Source organism: Phalacrocorax aristotelis, chromosome 1, assembly GCF_949628215.1.
Source record: "Phalacrocorax aristotelis chromosome 1, bGulAri2.1, whole genome shotgun sequence".
In the NCBI taxonomy this organism is placed as follows: Eukaryota; Metazoa; Chordata; class Aves; order Suliformes; family Phalacrocoracidae; genus Phalacrocorax; species Phalacrocorax aristotelis.
In genome coordinates, this window is record NC_134276.1 from 122,914,415 (window position 1) to 122,938,383 (window position 23,969).

At 37.3% G+C, this 23,969-nt stretch overlaps 1 protein-coding gene across 7 annotated transcripts in view; it reads left to right on the plus strand.

Moving 5' to 3' along the window:
• Positions 1-23,969, plus strand: part of CBLB (Cbl proto-oncogene B) — a 136,244-nt gene that overhangs the window by 57,768 nt on the left and 54,507 nt on the right. For all 7 annotated transcript variants that reach the window (XM_075104534.1, XM_075104477.1, XM_075104516.1 and 4 more), the window contains exons 4-5: positions 10,970-11,116; positions 22,810-22,966. In XM_075104534.1, the coding sequence (XP_074960635.1) occupies positions 10,970-11,116; positions 22,810-22,966 (304 nt within the window). The remainder of the gene's footprint in view (positions 1-10,969; positions 11,117-22,809; positions 22,967-23,969) is intronic.

The following is a 23,969-nucleotide window of genomic DNA, read 5'->3' on the forward strand; positions in this document are numbered from 1 at the left end:
GCATCTGAGGAAATGGGAATTTTTATTATATGTTTGATAGGAATTCAATAACTTTAGCTCTAGGAATTACATGAGACGTGGTTTGAAGGCTGATTATTATATATTGGTGGGTTATTTAGCTCTCAGTGGGCCTTTCATTTTGGTAAATATCATGTATTTTAGACCATGTGAAAAACAGCCCTTAGAATGTTTTAATGATGATTTTTAGAATGCTTTAACGAGAGTGGCTGCCTACATGGAATCTTATTTCAAGGCTTAGGGTAAAAATTCTTATTTTGGCATATTTGAAGGTATCTGAAAAAGTATATTTGAAGATATAGAGTTATGAATTCCTCTACTCATTTAATGATGATACTTTTCAACAGGAAGACATGCAGGATGAAGAGGGTTAGTCTTTGTAAAACAAAAAACACTGCCTTTGATCAGAGGCTCCTACCACTGCCATGGAACAAGTACATGGAAGTAATGATGTACAAGAGGCTCAAAAAGTAAAATCCAAGATGAGTTCTAGGCCAAAACGTGCAGCTCAGCATTGTTCCTTGACCAAGCCTCAGAAGCAGCTCAGCCAGGAAATTTTACTTTTGGCCAGTCTCTTAGGAATGTGGGAACAGCTTGCAATCTTGTTGAGTTGCACTCAGTGGAAATCATATGTGACACAGCAGGTAATATGCACCTCTGCAGGTTATGGCACATTTTAAAATAATCTAAAAATAATACAGCAGTTCTGATACTTCTCTACACTCCTAATGCATGAAAGTACGTGCTAAGTTATTTTAAAACTTCTGTTCAGATCCCTTATTTGTACCAGAAGATCTGACCGGTAAAAATGCTGTTACATATATTATGACTCACAAACAAAAAATTTACATTATAATATTTTAAAATTGCAAAGGTAAGATCTCAAAAGAATTGCCAGAAATAAGATTATATGCGTGACCACGGTTGGTCCCCTTTGTATTTGTACATTGTGGTAGTCTTTAGATACAGTATGAAATTTCCTTATTCCATGGAGCTGTTGCCTGGGTAGGCCTGAATGCACAGGCTAGCTGTTCCCTTAGCAAGCAACCATAAAATACATGGGTTTGTTCCTGATGTTTAATGCATCCTCCTTATAGTCTATTTTTTTCATGCCGTTCAAATTCTTCTCTAAAAGCGCTGGCATTTTCTTATGGGCTCACCTATGCTGCTCTGCATTGCTGAGTGCAATGTTGCCATCTATTTCTTTCCATCTCCCTTCTCTAGCTTCTTTCTTCTTTGCCCTTGAATCAAACAGTTTGTCTTCCTTTCTGAGTTTGTTGTGGACTTCACTGAGAGAAATGGAGAAGAATTTTCTTATCCTATCCTCTTTGGTGTTGAAAGCCCTCTCTTAAGTATTAGAATTGTGCCCCACAGCTGCAAGCTGGCTTGGGCTGAGTTGTCTGCAAACGTTTCATAGGTAGTTTAGTCAACCACAGGAGCTGAGAACTTTGAATTTTATTTTGGGTCCTCTTGGATAAGATTTCCCTCAGTTTCATCATCACTGGCCAAATTTGTGTAAATTTTCACAAGAGTGGTGGGAGGAACATATGATCCAAAGACCATTTACTGTTAAACATCAAAACTGGATTTAGGTACTTGACAATGATGTATATCTGAAAAAAAGACATATAAGCCTGTTACTTTGCCAGAAGTTCTTAACATCATCAAAAAGTATTACCAGCCCTGCTTTCAGAAATGGCTAGATTGTATGGCAGATTTTTTCCACAGTCATTGAGTGTGACAAGCGCAGTAGGCCTGAAAAGTTTTAGATTAACTGTTTAACAATCAGAAATATTTGGCTACACAAGAAACTACTGTTGCAGAATTCAATAGGTTTTGAATTTAAAAGTAAGTACTTTAAATTGCTGAGGAGGCTCATTTCTAGGGAGTTTCTTTTTAATTTATTTCACTTAGAAAACATAATAACAGCATGTTTTAAGATGAGGTGAAAAAGTCTAAATAGAAAATTTTGAAAGAACAAGCCTGCAGTACATGTTCTGAACTGTTTCTGTGTAAGAAAATAGCACACCGCAACCCAAAAAAGTGAAGCGTAACCAATTGTTTGCTGCTCAGATAACAGGCAGACCTGGATATCAAGAAATTTACTCAGGGTGCTATATGGCACAAGTGCTTTGTTGATATTAACACCTCAGAACCACTGAGTTTCCTGGTGTTGCATGACAGCAAACTAGATGAAGCACAACACAGGACTAAACCACTTTCCTTTGCTTGTGCTAGATTGCTGTCGAGCAGATAAAGCATTTAGTCACATCAGTACCCCCTTGTGCCATGCTCGCCCCTTGAGCCGCTGTCGGCATTGGCTGTGGCAGCATTTGTGCCAAACCCTGGCTGGCACCCCTTCCAGAGTCACTCAAGCTGCTCCCCACACGGAAGTGTCCCTTTTTGCGTGCAGCTTTGCTTGGCCTGCACGGATATGCTTTATCCATGGCATGGATAGTGTCCAAACTAAGTAATCCTCACAAGAATTATGAGGGTGATGATTATATGGGGAAGTGGTAACACCTGTTGACGCTACCAGTTAAACTTGCAGTACACGGATAGTATGAATTATAGTAGTGACCTCACTTTGCAATGAAATTCAAGATGTTTACTGTCCTGATCAGGTACTGAAATATCACACCAACCTCACCTCTAACAGACTGCTTGTTTTGGACAAGTGTACTTTTGAATATTCCTTCCACTTGAAGAAGGCTTTGGAAGATGGTGAAAGCATGCTAATTGCTTCTTCCTTGTTTCATATTAATTCATTCATGTTTTTAAAGGTTTTAAGTATTTATGTATTCAGTGACTTAATTCAACTTTTCAAAAATAGGATTAAACTTGTTCCTGAGGATTTCTGTGATAGCTTCAGTTTCATTTAGAGATGCAGATATTTGGCTTTACACTTAAGTCAGTGTTCAGTTAATAACATTGGATCCTGGTAGACAAGAACACCTACAGGAGGAGGATGGAGGAAGCAGAACAGTGCTAAATAACATGTTGATACTGATAAGTGGAATCGTAGTGCAAAAGCAACTGACTGTTAAAAAGTATCAAATAAAACTAAACAAACCAGTGTCCAGCTCCATTTTTTTAATCTCTATACATATCAGATTAATTACGTTAAATCATGTGTTCTGTAAGGATGATATAGTAGCTCAGTTAAAATTTTCAATAGTAAAATCAATACATTTGTTAACTCCGAGTTTATGTTGCTACTTAAAATGTAATAGGATTGGGTATCTTTTGCAAAGTATTTATACTTGTAAATATTAAATGAGTTTTTTAAAATTTCTTTCCATGAGTAGCAGTCTCTAGGGTTTTTTTTTCTTTTTTTGTTACTTCTGTCCTTTTGCCTAAGTAAATAGAGTAACTATTTATGGGGGAAACTTATTAGATCTTTAGCTTGTCAACACACCTTTTTTCATTTTTGGCAACTTGCATTCTGCTTCATGCAGACTGCATTTTCTTTATTGTTTTGATTCCTGCTAACACTCTTTGTGTTTTCATTTCATGGATATATTTGTTACCTTGTATCCCTGAGTACTAGTGAGAAAAGAGGTTAAATCGCTATAGGAGTACCTCGAGATATTAATCTGTGCTGGATAACTGTCCTTTGGGCAGAACTGGAAGTAGTGACATTTTCAAAAGGTGGGCTGTAAAGCCCAGCTGATGAGAGCTATTCATGATTGCTGTTGTGTGGAGTGTTTGTTTAGCAAAAACCAAGTGTAATCTTTGGCTAGAACTTTGCTTAAGAGATGTTGGTGGGTACAATGGCATGCCAGTTCATAAACGAAAGATCAGAGAGAGTAGTGAGTGGACAGACTCATCAGTTTGTAGAGAGACTTAGATGTGGAGAAACCCTGGCCATCTTCCTTCCCTTGTGTTTGCGTTCTATTTTCTTTACTGAGCTATTGCATATTATGTTCGTCCTTTATTTTTGCATAAATAGGGCGGCAAATGCCTACTATAGAAGCAACAACAGCTGATAACCAGTTTTGAAAGATGGAGTGAAATTTTGAAATTTTCAAGCATTGCCTTCTATTTTTATACCCTAATGGCCTTTATAAGAATGAAAGGAACTAGACCGCTGGCGGAAGGTGGTATATCAAAGTAAAATGATTTTTAAGCAAAGGAAAAGGAAAATTCAAGGTGACATGGGGCTCAACTTTGTTTTCCCAAACATCCTTGCCCAGATCTTACCCAAAGTCTGCCATTTTTTCCTTCTGGCATCCATTGTGAATAGCACAGCTGCAATAGACTTTCACAATACTCCTTGTATCTGTCAGAAAGAGGCTGATGGAGAGACATTTAAGGGAAGGTACTGCTTTCCTACTCATGATAAGCTCAGCTTCTCCCAGGATTCATGGAAAAGTAGTAGCGGCCTCCAGCTGGTTTCTTACAAATTTATACTTGTTTTTCATGTTTAGCATGTGATTAATTTAATTATTGGATGAACCTGACCAAGTTTAAGGCAGGTGTGGTTTTTTTGTTTTGGGTTGTTTTTTCTTTTAATGGGCTCACGGATGAGGAGTACTAAAACTCAGCAAAATGAAGTTACCTGTCTGTGTTCCTTCCATGAGTCAGGGGCACAAGTAGGAAATAGAGCTCATGCTTATTCTTAGTCCTAGGAATATTTTATCCTAAGAATAGGCCTATATACTTTGGTCCCTGAACAATGCCCTGCCCTTATATAGCTTTTAAAAATAATTATTGTACAGATACAGAGTTGAGCTGATTGCCAAATATGATGGTAGACGGTTTTTTTTCTCTGCAGACATGTTGACAGGAACCTTTGGTTTCCTTTACTTCCTCTGAAGTGTTAAGGCAAGCTCCATTGTTAAGACTTATCTGACTGAATTGTACACCTGTAGACAGCAGCATTGGGGTTGTTTTTTGTTCTGTTTCTTTGGTTTTTGTTCTTCCTATGTTTACTGTCTGTGAAAGGGGAAGTTCTGGAAGAGGAAGAGGGATAAAGGAGTCAGGCTATACTGGATTAGTGAGAGCGAACTGCTAGCAGCGTGTATCATTTTTAATCATGTTTCTGTGCCTTCTGGAGATCATCAGAAATTCACAGGTTTCTTCAGAATTTTTTTTTCATGATTTGTCCCGAATTTGGTGCATTCCTGTCTGTGTCACTTGTCAGTAGTTAATGGCAGAGGTATAATCTGTCAAGGGGCTTTATAAGCAGCTATGATTTTCCCCATGGTGGCAAAATACAAACAGGAAATAATTTGGAAAGGGCTTTTTTATGTTTTGTGCCCCAGGCTTCCACTTTGTTAAAAAAAAAAAAAAAAAATGTTGAACTCTCAGAGAGCAGAGTGGAAGAGCTCGGAACATGGGTCTCCACTTCCCTCTTTGGACCTGAATCAGAGGACTTTATTCTGTCCCTTTGAATTAGTAACATGTATTTTGTAGGATCCCTGTGTTTTACTGCAACTTGAGCATATGGATCAAAAATCTGTTTTGAATATAACTAATTATGTGAAATGAGCTCTGTACATATGCTTTGGATTTTGAAGCTTTACTATTTTTGGGGGGGTGGATTTTAAAATTTAAAATAAACAACTCACCTTACAAAGGCATTTCAGACTTTCTTTCATCTTAGTTCATAAGCAGTTATGATTTGCAGTTTTGCCAGCTAACAGAGCTGTCTTTGTACAATTATTCTGAAGAAGAATTGTAGAGTAATACAATTTAGTAATAGTCTGGTATACTTTTGTGGCAGATCTATCTGGAAAATATTCTTAGCTGCCAAATGGATTTTATTCTAGCTCTAAAGACTGGGTTTTTTTGTGCCGGGGGATTGAGTTATGTATTATGAGCTTGGAAAGTTGATGTATTGTTTATTACAGCAGGTTGTTGTTTAACAAAGTATATCTATGTGGGTGCAGAAAGATTAAACGCTTGCTAGATGCAGTGAAGAAGGAAATCCAGCAGTAACCTAATTTTTGGAATGACATAACTGCAGAGATATACAGTCTGACTTCTTTTCTACACTATGGTTTTTTTCTAGAAATATGTATAGTTGTAACATAAAAATAATTGTTTTTCGTGGGACATAGTGATATACAAGCATGAAAGAAGGAATGATATACACGTCAGTATGTAATCAGGTTTATGCATTTGGAAGTCGTTGCATGAGATGTAAGTACAGATTGCTAAAATGACTTTGTCTTGGTTATCATCTGTGAAATCCAGTAATTATGAAGGATCAGGGCACAGATGTATGCTCTACTTTGTATATTTATGTATATACTGATTCTGCCAAGCGTATTTTTTTTGCAGCTCTCCAAGTTTGGAGCTCTGAGTATTTTACTCTGTTCATCTGCGTATGCAGGCAGTAATTTCAGGACACAGGTGTTCCTCCCACCTCATCAATCAGGCCAGTGGCAGAAAGGATGTGACAATGCCTAATTCCCTATCCGGTTCTGTTTGCTAGACCATATTGCCTTCCAAAAAGTAAAATTAGCTTTCATACAGGGATTATGAAGTTGACTTGGCCAAAACTTATCTGTGTTATTGCATGCCAGTCATGTTCACTTTCCTGTTTAATAGATCCAGGAGGGTAGGACTGCTTCAGACCTTCTGCTACTAGCTGCTGCTGCTCTGGATATAGCTAGGATGTTGTAATATTACCATTAGGAAGCCCTGTTTTCAAATCGCATATGACTGGGTATTTGAAAAGTCTTTCAGTTCTGAAATCTTTGCAGTATTCCCTAGACTGACCCTCCTCCCTGGAGTTGAAGAGAAAATTGATTCATATTATAGTAATTTACTGAAAAGTGATCAAACTCACAATTTGTGTTTTCAGGCTTTACTGTCTGTATTTTACAAAACTTGCTGATGAAGTATAACTCCAAAGGACAAATTAATTTTGAAATCAAGAAAATGCATCTTTCCTTTGATTAACCAAAAGATGTTTACTCTTTCAATAGACCTTTACAAGTTTATATTAAATGAAAATTAAATTTTTACTCTTTATATCTTAGGCATTCTGGGGTTAGTTCAAACCTTGCTGGTTCTTCAGTAAATCTGTCATGTTACAAGCATGTCTGGCAACAAATAATAGAGTATGACTGAAAAACTGGTGCTTCAGAAGTCAAGTCTACAAGGGGGTTGAACTGTATGGCATGAGTTTGAGTTGGCAAAAGAAAGTTAACAAAAGCTAAGCATGAATCATAGGAAGTACAAGTAACGGGTATTGAGTACATTGCAAATAATATGGAAGAGACCTACACTGTACATTACATAAAGTGCAGTTGATGCAGCATCATTTAGTGTTAAAATATTCTTAAATCTTACCACAGTAGCTGTTATATCGTGGAGAATGATCATCTTGGTTCAATTTGGTAATAAAGAGGCAGCACTGTTTGATTTTTGTTTCTGAAAGATAAGGTTTTCCTCATCAGCATGAAACTCATTCTCTCTACAGAAAAAAAGGAGATGTTTGTGCTCTGTACCAGGCATAATACAGTTGAGGAAAGAAATCCCACCTCTAACGTGCTCCAGGTTGCCAGTGAAAGCATATTATAATTTCAAACCCTGACGGCTGGCTGCCGAGGCATTAAAACCATTGTTACTCTGTAATTTGGATAGCATTTTTTGAGATGTAGCACCAATACGTTCTCTTGAGATGAGATTATTATCTCCCCTGCTAGAATCTAGTGAGTCAAAGGGTGTCTTCGGATCACATATCTGCTCAGCTCTTCTGTGCCACTAGACTGCCCCTCTGCCACTACAAGAGTCTTCACTGTGACCAGGGGAAGAAAAGCCTGTGTTAAGGTCAGAGATGCAGACTGAGTTGATAAAGATTGGTTTCTTTACAGTCTCGTGGTAGGAACGAGACCTAAAATAGGTGGCTCAGATCGGCTAGTCCTTTGGCTTCTGTTAGGATTATTCACTAAAATGCTGAAGCTGATGGTCTTAGTTATTGTTTTTCAAATAAATAGGACTTGAATACCTTGTCTTACATTTATGAATGGAAAATAAGATGGAAAATTTTTGGCACTGCTCCATCTTTATGAGGGGGAGAAAGAGGAATCATCCTAACTTAGAAAATGGAGCCACGCAGACTGCCAAGTGGATAAAGTGGAGTACGTGCTTCTTGAGATGCCCTGGGAAAGCCCTCCACAAGACAGCAAAAGTACATGTGCTAAAATGGATAGACATTGTCAGAAGAGTGAAATGCACAGGCAGGGAGAATCGCTGGCCCACCCCGATGTCATCATCTCTGTACCTTGCATAATTCTTGAAAACCATTTCTGAAATCATTGAGCTTTGTATCTCTGTCTCAGTAAGTTACTGACATCTGGTATCACATAAGCATATCTAAGGGAAAATGGTGCAATATGTGCTTCACAATTCTACAGAAAACGTACGTAAGTGAAAAGTTAAGACATGATTTATCATGATTATTTGACACTGAAGGACTTGAGATAGTAATCTGGTACAGCAAGAGTCAAAATTAAGGAGGAAACACAGCTTCCATATACATAAATGAACAAGAGTTTGTCATTTTTTGCTGCACATACATGCTGTGAGGTATGTTCAGGCATAGATAAGCGTAGTTGGTTTCAAGTTTCAGCTTTGCAGTCCGATTAAAAATAAGGGACCTTAGTTTGATATTAAAACATTTTTTAATTGTTTATCCAAATACAAACAAAAAAAATTTTTACTTTTTTGTTTTGTTACGCATGTTGGTTAAAACAAAGTGTATTGATACACTCAGTGACTGGTGCTGTTCAAAGAGGGAAGGAACAGGCTTTGGGATTTAGATACAACCGTTTGGATGCATTGCCTATACTGTGCATTTGCTGTTCAGCTCCTACCAGTTGTTGGTTCTGGTCACATAGTGTGTAGCTATACCAAACAGGCGATGCCTGTGCATGGACGTGTGCATGCAGACACACACACACTCTCCCTCTAGGCAAGGAAGTGCCCCAGATGCCGCCTGTAGATGACTTCATCCCTTAGTTCACTACAGGACTCAAGCCTCAAGACTCCAATGAGCTCACTAGGTAAATTTGTACCTGAAAAGAACCCCTGCAGCACAGTACATTGCTAATGTAGGCAGGTATATGGTGTACCAGGCAAGGGAGAGCTCTGTTCAAACTTGCACTGCCTCATGTTCCCAGCTGTCCTGAGTACAGAAGGCTTCTTGCTTAATCTTGGGTCTAGGCAGGCTGCGGAAGCCACATTAAAATAGCTGTTGCTTGCTCTCTGCATCAGACTTGAGTTCTGAGGAGTGAAAATAATGAGGAACACGTATATGTAATTAAAGTATAAAGGAAATAGGAAGGGGGATAGCAAGGAACAAATGCAGAAAATAAGGAACAGTTGGGCATCATAATTATAGACATCTGATTATACTGTAGGAATTAAAGGACTCTGAAAGAATGAGTACTACAACCATTCTGAATCTTGAGGGGAGGGAGCATGTATTCATCAGGGGTGGGTTTGTTTGTTAGGTATTTTGAAAGCATAAGTAATTTGAAACAATCTTTGTCATAGTTTTCCTGGTAGCAAAACCTATAGTAAAATCTGCAACACAGCTTCCACAGGAATCTCTATCATAAGTTGTTCACAAATTTAGTTAAAATAATTACTGCTTCAGTACTAAGTTGAGTGTTCTTTTAGGAAGACCCCAGGAAATCTGTTCAACTGTTTTTTTGAGCTGTTGAGCATTCTGAAAGCTACTTGGTATGCATATGTAAAGATCTATCTTACTCTTTTCATGTGGCTAGGGACTTAGAAATAAGTTTGAATTTATTTAAAATACTCTCTGTAAGCAGTTATGCATTACATGATTGATAAGCATTTTAGGGTGTTTTTCATTAACTTATTTGAGGCATTATTAAGTAGTACCTGAGCTTGTGCGAGATGGATGGGCTTGACAGGTGACACTTCTAACTCATTAAAATACATAAGAATACAAATTCTTCATCAGAATCTGCTGCACCTCTGGGTGGTCTCTTTTTCATATATCAGGTGGGAAAATACCCTTTTTTACTGCAAGGATTATGTAAGGAATCTCCAGAAGGAAACTCTCATCAAGACAACTTCACCCTTCTCTTTCCTCTTTCCGCCATCTCCTACACATTTTTCCGTACAAAAGGGTTATTTGCATTTAAGGATTCTATGTTCTTTGCACTATACTAAATGGGGTTTCTGTGCAAAAAACTAAATAGTTCTTGATTAACTGATACAAATCTGGAAAGCTTATGGAAGTGAGATGATAGCAGAGAAGTTTGATTTTTTTTTTTTTTGTTGTTTCTGACATGTCACAGAAAACTGACAGCGAGTTTTAACTGAAGAGAAGGCATTTAAAAAGGGAATAGGAAGTAGCTGCAGTAAGGGCAAGCTGGAAAGTATAAAAAGAATAAAAATGTCATAGGAAAAAAGAACAAACCTAGTCCTGTGCTGTGTTTTATTCTTCTAGAAACATGGACTGAAATAGGTTTGATGTCACATATAAAATTATATTTTGAGCTTTTTGGTGTGGTTGTTTTTTTGGGGGTAAGGTTGGTGGTGTTTGGTTTTTTTGGGGGTTTGTTGTTTTTTGGTTGTTTGTTGTTTTTTTTTTAATATATTAGCCGTCTAATTAGTATAAATTCCGGCTTCAGCAATGATTAAATGAAATAGAAATGCACAAACTTGACCTTTATGGGGATCAGAAATTTATCTGGAATATGCAGTTGACAAATCTGTTCTGTTGCTGAACAAATTATTTTATATTCCTGGAGACTTATGATAAATTCATCCTCAGAAGTGCATGGAGACTCAAACTACTGATTTGTATTTCTTTGATGTGTTTTCATTAGAAAACAGTGTTTTTCTTGTGCGATTATTACACAAATATGCAGGATGTATGAGATACTGAAAGATTGATTCAATTTATTCAATTTTAAGGATTTGATGTGACTTTTTTTTCCCCCTATTATTTCTGCAGGAGAAACCTAACAAAGCTGTCCCTCATCTTCAGCCACATGCTAGCAGAAATCAAGGCTATTTTTCCAAATGGCCAATTCCAGGGTGATAACTTTCGTATCACCAAAGCTGATGCTGCAGACTTCTGGAGAAAATTCTTTGGAGATAAGTAAGTACTAACATTTTGCAAAATCCTTAAATCTTTCTAATCATAAGCATGAAAAAAAAATTTATATTTTCAAAAATCCAAATAATGGTTCTAAGTATATGGGTGGGCATTTAAAAAGTAAATTCATGTTCCAAGTTTTTTAATTGGCTCAAATTGCTAAATTCATTATTAACAATCTTTTTTTCAATGTTGTAATTTCCTCAAAGAATGAATGAAAATGTATGGGCAGGTCTATCAAGGGCACTTACATTCAATCATAAATTAGACTACATTGCATGAAGTTTATTAGTTCCATTCTAGGGTGAAGATAGTACATTGTTTTCATAATGTACGTGGCAAATCATGTCCTTTCATATTTTTTAATATATATTCTACAAATAATAACTGTAGCATCTGAATTAGTAACTTTATACTGGTCTCATGGACAGTATGTTTCCTTATCCCATCTTTAACTTCATAACTACTACAATATTTAGTGGCTTTTAAGTAATTGAAATTATGTTTTTATCTGTTATTTTCAAAGCTTTTTCTTTTCTACAACTGTGCTAGCTATAAAGTAGTCACAGGGGACTAATGCTTCCTTTTGCTCAAGTTCTGTTACAGAAAGAGATAGAATAACTGGAGATATGTTGGAAGGCTTAATCAAAAACAGGTTTTGGAGAAACTTATTGTTCAAGAATGGGTCATAAAAAGAATGCTAAGTGTGACTTGTAGATATGTGATTAAATCCTTATAGCAAATGCAATATTGAAAATGTAAAAGCAGGCAGGTGTGGGTGTGGGGTTTTTTGTTTGTTTCTGGGAAACAATTTCATTTATGATACAGATACAGGCTCATAGAAGATGCATAGCTTCATCACTTTCTCTTATGGAATGTTCATTAACACAACAGTGACATAAGAGGGAGGATGCAAGAGGTTTGTATATTTTACAGTGTAATGTAGCAGTCGTTATGGTCATCAGGTCTGATATCTGGCACAATGTAGGCCATAGCAAGTCACAGAACAATTCCTGCAGCAATCTGTTACATTTTCTGAGCAAGGGCAGCTCTTTAAAATAAGTCTTCAATTCTTTACTTAGAATACCAGCATAGTAGGTTGGCACTTTTGCAAATTCATTTTGTTCAGTGTGAATTTACAACAGTTTCACTTCCCTTTTTTTTTCTTTTTCTTTCTTTTTTTTTTTTTTTTTTTTTTTTTTTGGTGCTAGTCTAAACACATTAACTGCTAGCTTCCAGCTTTCTGGTTTCATTATAATGTTACCTGGTAACTTCAGTCTTCTAACAAATTTCTTTCCCATGTAGATAATGTTAGAGTGTGGTCAGTTTGCTATATCAATCTTCTTTTTGTTAGAGGAAAGGAATCTGACCATCTTTTGTGTTACCCATTTTAATGTGAATATGATCTTCAAAACACCTACGAAAGTTCAGATAACTTTATCTGAAGCATTCATTTACATGATGTAGAGGTCTCTATCAGATAAGGCTTTTACAAAACATGTCAGTCAAAAAGAGGAGCTTTGAAAAAATGACTAATGATCGTCTTTGATCAGTGTTTCTGTTTTCTCTTCCCCTCTTTCTGCCTTTTGCTTAGCACGTCTCAGAATTTAAATCTCCTCGTGGTCCTTTTCTTACAGAATCTTCTGTTGGTCTCTGTCCTTGAATGACCTTTACCAGCTGCCTTGATCACAGATTGCATTTCTGTCGTTGGGATTTACAGATCTCATCTTCTGCCAGCTGCTGTTTCTTTCTATCATTTCATCTTAACCAGTTTCATCAGCTTCCCTATTCACTATCGTGTTCCTCTCTGTATTTCTCTACTAACTTGTACTTTCCGTGTGAGATTCAAGTGCTTCCCTTCACGTTTCCTTCCAATGGTCTTGCCAGTTTCATGTGGGAGATGGCACAATAGATAGGTACTTGAGGTGTCATATGGTAGGAAACTGTAACCTATTAATAAGTTTTCATCAGAACAAGGTTGGTAAAAAGAATTTTTCAGCTGCCTCGGTCCATCTGAACAAGGTAGCTCTATCCATGCCTTTCTGTTGTTCACACTTGACTCTTCGCTCTCCTGACTCATCCCCTGGAGCGCTTCTTTCTAATCCTTGTCAGGGCCCCAGATCTCTTGCCATGCCCTTGTTTATGATTTGGTTCCCCCCCCACACACACACTTACGTGAATTTCTTCATAAAATGCAACTTTAAATATGATATCTCTATACTAACCCTCTGACCTCCTCCCCTCTCCACCCATATGTACTTTAAAGGGGGGTGTGTGTTTGTTTTTCTGGCGTGTGGGGTGTTTGTGGGGTTTTTTGTTAGTGTCCATGCACCAAAAAAAAAAAATGCCTAGGAATCAAGGCAGTTGGGGATGTCCAGTTAATTACATATGTAACCCTGGTCATCTAGTATAGCCTGGAAGTTTTTTGAGTTCTGTCTTGTCAGGTGCTTTACTTTCAGACTAGGTAGACAACCACTGCTATTAGTGTTCCTAGTTCTGTTATAATAAACCAAAGCTGTTCTAGTTACCTGTCTTCTAAGCAGTGAACAGTTGATCTGTTCTTGGCAGCCTTGCCATTATCTCAGGTTTAGTTAATTGGGCTTAACTAACTGTGAAACATGTAACAGCGTGTATGTCAAATGAACAGATGAGAAAAAGGTTTATTTGGCATTATGTTTAATCTCTTCATTAAACAAAATACCTGAAGCTTTTAAAACATTAATTATTTTCTAATCCATTTAGAAATATATGGCAGGTATGCCTGTGAGCCACATCTTTTACAATGGGCCTGTTATGACAATTAGTTTGCAAATATGCTGGTATCACTTCCCTAGAAGCAGAGCCTGCATAAAGATTTTGGGTGTTGCAGGCAACTGATCTGAAACAAAAATCTGTTTCTAACCCGACCACCTAAAGATAGGCCCCTGGGACTATCTGAAACCTCCAACTCTGGTTAGGTATGCAGTGCAGTGAAGGAGCGCAGGGCGGAACTGTATTGTGTGTTCCCTGGCTGCATCTCTGTTTTATAGGGCAAGCCTGGACTCTTCACTTGTTTGCAAAAAGCAGCCCTTACTTTGAGGTCACTAAGTAATGCTGATCAAGGTTAGAGCATAAATAAAAAGTAAGTTGTGCTGTGTCTGAGCGTTTGATGGGTAAACTGTAGTACAGGAAATACTTCTGTTGCATTGTTTGATCTCATTGGAAGGAGGGAATTGGAACTATTAGATTAATTTATGATTTTTTTCCAGCATAATAGTATCATAAAAATAATCTTCCTGTTTCTACACATAATGAATTGGAAGCTTTTATATAATCCATTTTCTGCCTCGATTTCTAAAATGGCATTTTTTTTTCTTTTTTAATTTTAAATACTCTAAAGAGCAAGAAGGAGGTTAATAGCCATTTACATTTTTAAGTCGACTCTTTGGCTTTCAATTTTTGAAAATGCGACCTACACTTCTGCTTGCAGAAAGCTATATATTATAATTTGCTGAGGAATAAAATCCAAAAGATGCAATTTCTAAGAGTCCAGTTTGTAGTTAAAAAAAAAAAAAAAAAGAAAAAAGTGTATATCTGATTTCTTTCACTGCTCTTCCCCAATGAATGGGGAACTTCTAATTTGGTTGGTTACATTTGTCTGTCTGAACACTTGCAGCAAAATTGTGCAGCTGTAACTAAGTTTATTCATCCCATTATTAGTAAGTATCATAGGATGCCGTCATTCTTGTTGTGTTTAAAGTTAGTCAGGTGTATGCTCGTGTTACTTCAAACTCATTAGCAAAACGAATGGCTAGGCTAACTGTTTCAAGTCTTAGATGATCACACATCTAGCTGCTCTTCGAATATCTGTAGAAAACACAGAAGTAGAACTCAGCAAGCAATCTGAATGGCTCCATCAGAGCAATGCGCTGAGGTAACTTCACATGTTCACCTACCTCCTCAACTTTTGCATTTCTGGTACACCTCTACAAAACTTCAAGATAATCTCAGTAGCTAGAGAAGCTTGGATGGGAGAGAATGCTATGGTGCTTGTGAGAGCAGCAGGTACGTTGATAATGGGAATCATCAGTCCTCACATAGGCAGAGTGCAAAAGGAGTAAATAGTCAGAGCCCTTACAATTGTGAGGTTTTCCAGTATTGCATGTTTCAGAGGAGAAGGGCAAACCTGGGAAGTGATGCAATGTTTGGAAGGGATCTGGAGAGACTAATGTGGGGTTTGGGAGTGTATAGGGAGAAGTGATAAATCAAGGTGTGGATAATGAGATTTTGAAGGAGAATATGGGCAATAGCAATATGGCAAAGGAAGCAATGGAGGAATTGTTTTCTCTGCAAGGGCAAAGTAAAATATGTATCCAAGTTAGGGGTAGGTGAGGATGTCAGCAGTGTCAAATTAGAAGGCCCAGGGTGGTTTTGGTGTATTAACTTTGTCAAGGAAGCTGACAGAAAAGCTATCAGGGAAATGAGGGGAATAGAAAGAACTTTGGATTTGCTTTATGAAAATAAAAATCAGGAATGAGTAAGAACTTTCCAAAGGCTGAACGACTGGAGTAGGCTGAGAATGGAGCTCTCTGGCATATTCACAGACTATGAGGAGGAAGAGAGCCTCTTAAAGAAAATAAAAGAGCTGGCTGACAAAGAACTAAGGAATAAATTGACACAAGCTTTATACCATGGTCAAGGTCAAGATTTTAGGTTAAGATCTGTACCAAGAAAGAGCAGGTGAAATTGAGAAGGTGTGATTTTTGATTTTGTACTACTGGAATACAGTTGCTGGAGCAAGTGGAATTTTAGTGGAGTGAATCTTCACCCATGGTTTACCATTATAGTTGTGTTGAAGCAAATGATAGTTAAATGTACAGCTAAACAGTAATGTTAAATGGAACTGTGAAGTTGTACGGCATGTAATCAGGAGTTACATTTGTTTACGGATATGTTGGTAACCCCCAGTGGGTTGTAAATACGCATATAAGACATAATCTGATAGCTTCTTCATTACCTGCATTTTTATCACTGTATAGTGCTTGATCTTAATTTCCCCAGTTCCTCACTCATTTTAATATCACCTTACATCTTTTACTAGTTTTCTGTTCTGAGCAAAAATGTGCAAAATACCACTGGGAGCGATCCTGAACTGAGAAGGGGAGTGGGCGGTATGACCTAACAGATCTTTCCAGCCTCTGAATTTGAAAGCTACAGTGAAGTCATGCAGGGCTTTGTAACTATTGAAATTTGAGATTTGTGGCTATCTTCGTGTTGCAGAATGAATGGGCAGCGAAATGTCAATGTTCTTAGATTTTCAATTCTCCATAGTTCTGCCTTTTATTTTAACTTTTAAGGTTTTACTCTTCATTGTGAAACCTTAAAAATTTGAAAGCATTTGTGTTATTGTTGTCAGATAAATTGATTTCTCCTCCCCTTTTATTTTCTGAAGAAATAGAAATTCTTTCACTGCTAGGGTCAAATACATTACTATTTTAATGCTCTGATACTTTTTTTTTTCCCCACCTAAGGCCTGAAATGTATTTATTTTTAACTGGAATGTAGGGAAAAAATGTAGCTATTGATTGCTCAGTAGCAGTTAAACAGGGTATTTCAGATTAATATTCTAAATTTTGAGTGGTTGTAGTTCTGGTGTGGTCAGTGCTTTTTGGCTCAGGTTAGAACAGACATAGCCTCTGTGGCTCAGGTTCAGAGAAGAAGCAGTAAAACAGACACACCACAATGCGTGACTTAACTTGAAAGCATTTAGCTGTCAGAAAGTGAGACCTCAGATAAACTGGGTTTTAATATGTTGTTGATCCCCTTAATTTACTACTTGACTTCCTGTTCTTGCTGCTGACAGTGTCCAAGAGCCCTACTGTTGCCTGAACACTGTAAAAATACGGACTGAAGAGGTGGTCCTCTCCCAGAGAGCTTTAAATCTGAGTATGAACTGATGTGTAAAGGGAAGCCAAAGATAAAGAGGTGAAAGAGGAAGAGGCAGTGATCTGAGTGCCATAGCCTTTATCACCATCATGACAGGTGTTTTGGCAACAGGAACTTTTAAAGAGAAGGAAGTAAACAAGGAATGGGGCTTTTAGAAGACCGTCCCCGCCTCGGCTGATCAGCAGCATGCGAAATGGGCTTATTGGTAACCTTGTTTAAAAACTTGAGCTAGGGGCAGAAGGCACCATTCCCTGGGTGCTAGTGAGACATAAACCTTGCTAGATCTTTTTTGTACAAATGCGAGATAAACAAGTTTGAACGAGAAGATAGATAATATTATAGAGAAGAGCTAGTCAATGGAAAGTTGCAAGATATGATTAAAAAACAGAGAAGGACAATGGTCTTCACATTCAGGGTGGTTAAAAAGGTAAAATTGCATGTACAAAGGTTGGAGAGAAGAACGTTGTTAATAGTTGGCACACAAGATTGTGAGACAGGAGAACAGATTCTCAATGGATAGGCAGGAGAGGCAGTGTTTTAAGTGTAAAAGGATGTGCAAAAAGCATGGGTGTGCTTTGGATTTGTGGTTAGACATCAAAGTTGGAAACATGTAGATAAGTATATCCCTTCAGGGAGGCTTCCTGCACCCCTTAAGGAAGTGCTAACTTGCTGTCTCCAGCAATGTCCAGTTATGTGGCTTTGGAAATGGATATTTTTGGGGGTGTATTTCCCCTGTTTCATAAGGCTCATTTTCTCTCTTTTTACCTTCTTTTCTCATGTTAGTTTTATCTATATTTGTTCTGCATGATGTCACTGTTTAACGATTGTACTGGCACGATATGGCAGAATTCCTTTTTTCCCTTAGGACTGAACTTCTCAAGCCTTCTGTGTGTCAGTTGTTTGCTCGGTAGTTCAGAAGCAATGAAAACATGTGGCCTCTCACATAAAACTGAAGCAGCAGTCTTAAGAAAATGCTCTGTTCAGTGATGATAAACCAAAATCCACATTGCTCACTACAGACTTGCAAAGAATGTTGTTTCTATCTGGGTCAGTATTTGCTTGAATATTTTTGAGTTTGCTCTGGATACAGTAATGCTCTTTCCATGTTATGTTTTCTGGCGACATTTGAGAGAGCCTCTTGTAGGCAAAAATGTTCACTGTAAGTGTAAGTTACACAGGTACGTGTTTACCTTCCTAGACATACCTGTGGTCTGCTCTGGTTCAAATGGGAGAAGTGTCACTTGACATTCCAGGCTATCTCTGCAGTTCTACCGAAGTGCTGTACTCTGCATGCTCAGAAAATATTTGCTTCCTCTCCAGGTTTATTTTAATATCTTTTGCTTTTTAATAATGCAGCAACATTCACGGAGTTTAAGGAAATCCTACGTGCACATGATCAGGGCAGAAGGGAAGGGAGGACCTAAATTCCTCTGCTAAGTTGCTTGAAAATCACATGCTGGACACGAATCCTTCTCTTTTAGGCATATGGAAGTTGTGTGGGTGGTGTTTAAAACACTGTATTTGAGACTATATGGTGACACTTCCCTTTGACGTGTGTCAGTAACAGTAAATAGATACCATCCTATGTAAAAGTCTTTTTAAAAAGCTTATACTTTGATCAGAACATTTTAAATTCATCATTCTTCAAATATGCTTACTAATGTTACTATTGCAGAAGAAATGTGGAGTGGTGGTGTAATTTTGAGAGGCTTGGGGGTGAAATGGCTTATTTTAGGGTTTTTGACAGAACTCTCAACTAAGAAGACAGCCTGAAGCTAAATGCCAAGATACAGGTAGTTTTGTTGATTTGAGAGAAATAAGATGTGCACAGAAAGTCTTGTCAGGAAAAATTATTCAGGATCATTTGTTTTATTTTTGTGGTTTCTTTCCTTAAATTTCTGTGGGCTTACTTCTACTCAAATGATGGGGAAAGGCAATACAAAGACGCTGCGGGGATTAATAGTTTCCAAAAAGTTTGGCAGATGGAAATTAGGTTTTCCTTGCAAAAGGTCCTCCATAAGCTTTTTCTACTAAGGTGTGCGTTTCAGCTTCCTTCTCATTTTTGTTTCCTTCTAAAATTATTTCTCTGAAGATTTTGAACTAATTGAAGGTCACAATAAAGTAACATGTAGTACAATAACAGTATGCACATGTAATGTAGTCAGGTACTTTTGTGTTACTCCAGTGTCCTGTTATTTTCCCCAAATTGTATTATAAAAAGAGAAACTGTTACCAAAGCCTTGGGTGTATCTGTTCATAATGTGTTCACGTGTTGTAGGCTCTTAACTTCGGGCATCAAACATTTGAGGGAAGTCACTATGAGGAAGTACTGCGTAGTACCATCCTCTCACGTGAGATACTCTGCAGAACATTGTCTCAGCTGGAGTCATGCATGCTTTGCTCCAAGGAGTAGCTTACATAACTACAATTAAATACCTGAAGTACTGAGACACTGTGCTTCCTCAGCATAATTCTATAGGGAACTGATGTTACTGGGATGTCAAATCACATCTTTCTGATGAGCTGTAGCAGAGCTGACTAACTCATCTCCTCCTAGACAAGCGTCCACAGGTCAGCCTAATAGCGTGAGGCATGTGAAGAATAGCTGCCAGCCTCTAGTGCAGGGTATCATTAGGGCATGATGTAACAAGTATTAGAAGGACAAAGATCACTGAAAATATTTATAGGAGACACCTTCTGTGGTTCAGGAGCTGAATGCTGCAGGCAATATTTCATTACAAACAGGATCCTTTTTTTTTTTTTTTTTCTATAAAGGCAATAATTCTTTTGTCTGTTTAGAAATATATATTTAAACAACAATATAAGCATGCTGTTAACTAGGACAGTCCCAATCTCAACCTTGGCTTTATTGGTCCTGTTCCCTTCGCCCTCCCACTGCCCTTGCAATCTCCCCAAAAATTAAAATAACTCTTCAGATTTGAATAATGAAAGGGTGCCTTCAAAGGCTGTATATCCCCTAAAACACAAGAAAGCAACAGCAGCAAAATGTTAATTCAAATAGAAACTCAACTTGCCAGTTGTCTATGAAAACTGCTTTCACCTTCCCTTGCCCCCATTGCTGTGGGAGGCATTCTGCGTGACCCCCTTCTAGATCTCTGCCAGCGGAAGGTCTTTCTCAGTGTGCCTCAAAGGTCACCAGATTTCAGTGCTGTAGGAGCAGGAGGAGACGATGTTGCAGAATTCTTCACCTTGTGAAGACTTGGTAACACCCTCATTTTGAGTGAGCGTGTGCTGTCTGCAAGGTCTCAAAATAGCGCAGCAATTTGTGTATATAAACTGGAGGGAGATATGGGGGAGGAATGATTCCTGGCTGGTGCTGTTTCAGAGCAGTTAGGAATGATAGTTGTGTAAATGTAGCTACTAAGAAATAGGAGTTAACATGTTTCCACAACCAATTTTCACCTTTATTTAAGAAAGCAGAAGGTAAAAGGCCTATTCCACAAATCTGCAGAAAAAAAAAAATCTGCTGAATTTAGTGAATTTTAAATTGCGGCCACCACTTTTTCAGACACTTGTTCCCAGAGAGGTCCCCAAAAATAACATTAGATGTTATTTTATTAGCTAATCGCTCATTTCCCAACATCTGGTTTCTGTCTTAGCCAAAGTACTAGCCAACAGAGCTCTGAAAATACATTCTCCTGAAGGCTTATGTTTGTTTTCTCTGTTGCTGGTGGTGTTTTGGAGGTGCAAGCTGTTAGTGAATAGAAAGCAAAAGATCCTACTTATTAATTGCACCTAATGAACATGTTTTCATGAAACTGTTTCAGGTGAGCCATGAAAATGCAATTTTTAAGGTGTAGTATGGCTATAATAATTCCTGATAGATTCTCTGTTGGTTTTTATTTAAGGGTTATTGTCTTAAACCTTTAAAAAAAAACCTGAAACAAACAAACAAAATCCCCACACAATGCCTTCCACTCCAAAAAAGAGAAAGAAAGAAAAAAAAAGCCCAAACAAAAACAACCAAACTTTTCTAAACCCATTTCAGCACAGTCCCAGTGCTGTAACCATTTAGGGTGGTTTACAAAGAGAATCAGAAAACATTGCAGAGCCATGGTTACAGGAACTAGATAAGCAGTAGGCACTTGAACTAAGACACCTTTAACACCACAAAAGCACTGACATTTTCCAACTTTGTTCTCTGAACTTAGTGCAACATTTCATTCTCTCTTTACCATAATCAAAACTTCATGTGGATTCTTTCTTAAATGGCATCTGATGTGGTATCTCTCTTCAGCTCTTTGTGGTTTCCTGTTTTTCGTACACAGATGAAAGTATCTGCTGAGATCTATTAAACTTCACATTTTATCATTTATGACTTTTTCAATATAAGCCTCCAAGTAACAAGTAGATTTCTTTGTGCTTACAAGTGTAGTGAATGCCTGATGCAGTAGAAATACAGGAGTGTGTCTTTAGTGTTGTCCTTCAATTTACTACTTGTTTTTATTTAGGTTAACTGCATAATATCTATTTATCTAAGATGGTCTAATATCTAAGACCAACTTAATACAGTTGGTTGTTTTTTTTTTTCCGATTACCCACAGTACTGTACTACTAAGTAATATACATTTCTACATAAGAATATAGAAAAACTGGAATAAAATAATGTTGGCTTTTATAAAAACAAGGCAATGAGAACTAATAAAAATGGCAAGAATTGTCGGTGAGTTTGAGGCTTGTGTCTTTTGTTTTAGCAGTTATTAACAAAATATTACTATAAATGTGTGAGATTTTGTTAGGTCCTGAAAATAGTTATAAATTGGTTGATAGTTATATGTTGATTATATTTTGGTTAATTAAAATGGTTTTAAAATATCATATAATCTGCTCTCAATATGAGGCAGAACTTTTTTAAGAGAAGGTGTTATGGCTTTGAAAAACTTGGATTTGACCCTATTGACATGAGAAGAGGAATTGCTTTTATTGAAAAATTTCTCATAGTTCTGAGAGTGATAAAATAGAGCACTTTCAAGTGATCAGCCTTATGTCAGATTCCAAATACAAACACTTGTTTGACAAAATAAATAATTAGCATTAACTATAACTATACAAATAGAAACTGAATTTGACAGAACGTGGCTTTGTGTTAGAGAGGATAATTTTAGTTTCCTTCTATTCTGATTTCCCACCTTCTCCCACATTGACTACTGTCTGAAAATAGTCCCCGTCCTGCCAGAATGTGTGAAGGTAAAGATCTGAGATGATGTGTCTTCTAATATTCTTGTAACCGTCATGGGCTATGACAGGCCTTGGACCACTGTTGGTGGTATCTGGTTCATTGCTCTCACATTACTTGACCAGTGTTTATGACCTTTAGCTATAAAAAATGTCATCGCACTAGATACTAAATTGATGCTTATCATTCTGAGAAGAGAGGCAGTGAAGAAAGTTCTTTACCAAGCACAGAGCTGGTCCTTTATCTTTGAGAGGGTGTGAGGTTGGTTGCTACACCTGCTTAGCAGGATATTTCAGCTTCTGCAGTGTTCTTTTTGTTGTTCTCCTAAGGAAGCTTGAATATTTATCATTGTAAAATAAATAACACATTGTTTGACCGTGTTTAACGGAAGGTAAACTGTTCTTTCATTTGCTTGGCCTGCTTTCAGAAAACTTGATTCTTTGGGGTTTTTTTTTGGTCTGTAGAGAAACCAAATTAATGTTCCACTTCTTTAAAAGTCCAGTTCTGATGTCTAATTAAGGTATCAAATTTTAAATACGTGTTTTTACTAAATTTATTTCCACTCCTTTCACAGAACTATAGTGCCATGGAAAATGTTCAGGCAGTGCCTTCATGAAGTTCATCAGATAAGCTCTGGTTTGGAAGCAATGGCTCTTAAATCTACTATTGACTTGACCTGCAATGACTACATTTCAATATTTGAATTTGATATCTTCACTAGATTATTTCAGGTAAGGTTGGAAAATTTTAGATATTTGTATGAATTTGAGAAGCTTAGTGCCCTGAGGCAAGTATCTATGGGTCATTGAAGGGGTTTGTTTTTTTTTTTTAAAAAAAAACTGAAGTAACTGAAACACTAGAATTAAAAAATAAATTGTGCAGTTTTTCTAGTCCTTCGGAGATATTCAGGACATCAACACCTACATCTGAAAAACCGAAAACATCCAGCAACACCTTCTTCATTGCTGCACATATTTAGTATGATTACAATATTTCTGTGTTTGCTGCTTACTTATTTTTCACTATTCTTAAATGCATTCCTAGATATGTAGACTTTCAGGTACTTACCAAAGTTTTACTTGTGGTTTCATTGTGCTTTTATATCTATATATACTTATATGAAGTGTTTCTACAAACACATAAGGAAAGTTGCATATGACTTTTTTTTTTAGGCTAAATGTAGGCCTGACTCTTTTCTTTATTAACTTATTCTTGTCATTAATGCTGTGCTGTTTATTTACAATAAGGAGCTATCTTTGGGAATAGCATTAACTGTGTTATTGTTGATAGGTAATATTTATCAGAGATAAGCTTGTATGTATGCTACATGCTTCTGTTAACCTTGTGTCCCTTCTACGGAACGTACTTGAAGTATTTCAGTCAATATAGAAGGCTGTGCTGGTTTGCATCCATATTAGATGTATTGATCAGTTTAAAATTTGTCACTTTGAATATTTCTTATCATAGAATCATAGTATCATTAAGGTTGGAAAAGTCTTCTAGGATCATCAAGTCCAACTGTCAACCCAACACTACCATGTCTCCTAAACCATGCCCTGGTATTTTGTATATAGGAATCTGAGTTATACAACCATTTATTTGATTGTTTCCTTTCTTACCCTCTACAGTGATAAGCTGTCACACAGCCTCAAGTCGCACTGGAGGAGGTTGAGATTGGATATTAGAAAAAATTTCTCCACTGAAAGTGTTACCAAGCTCTTAGGGACATGGTTT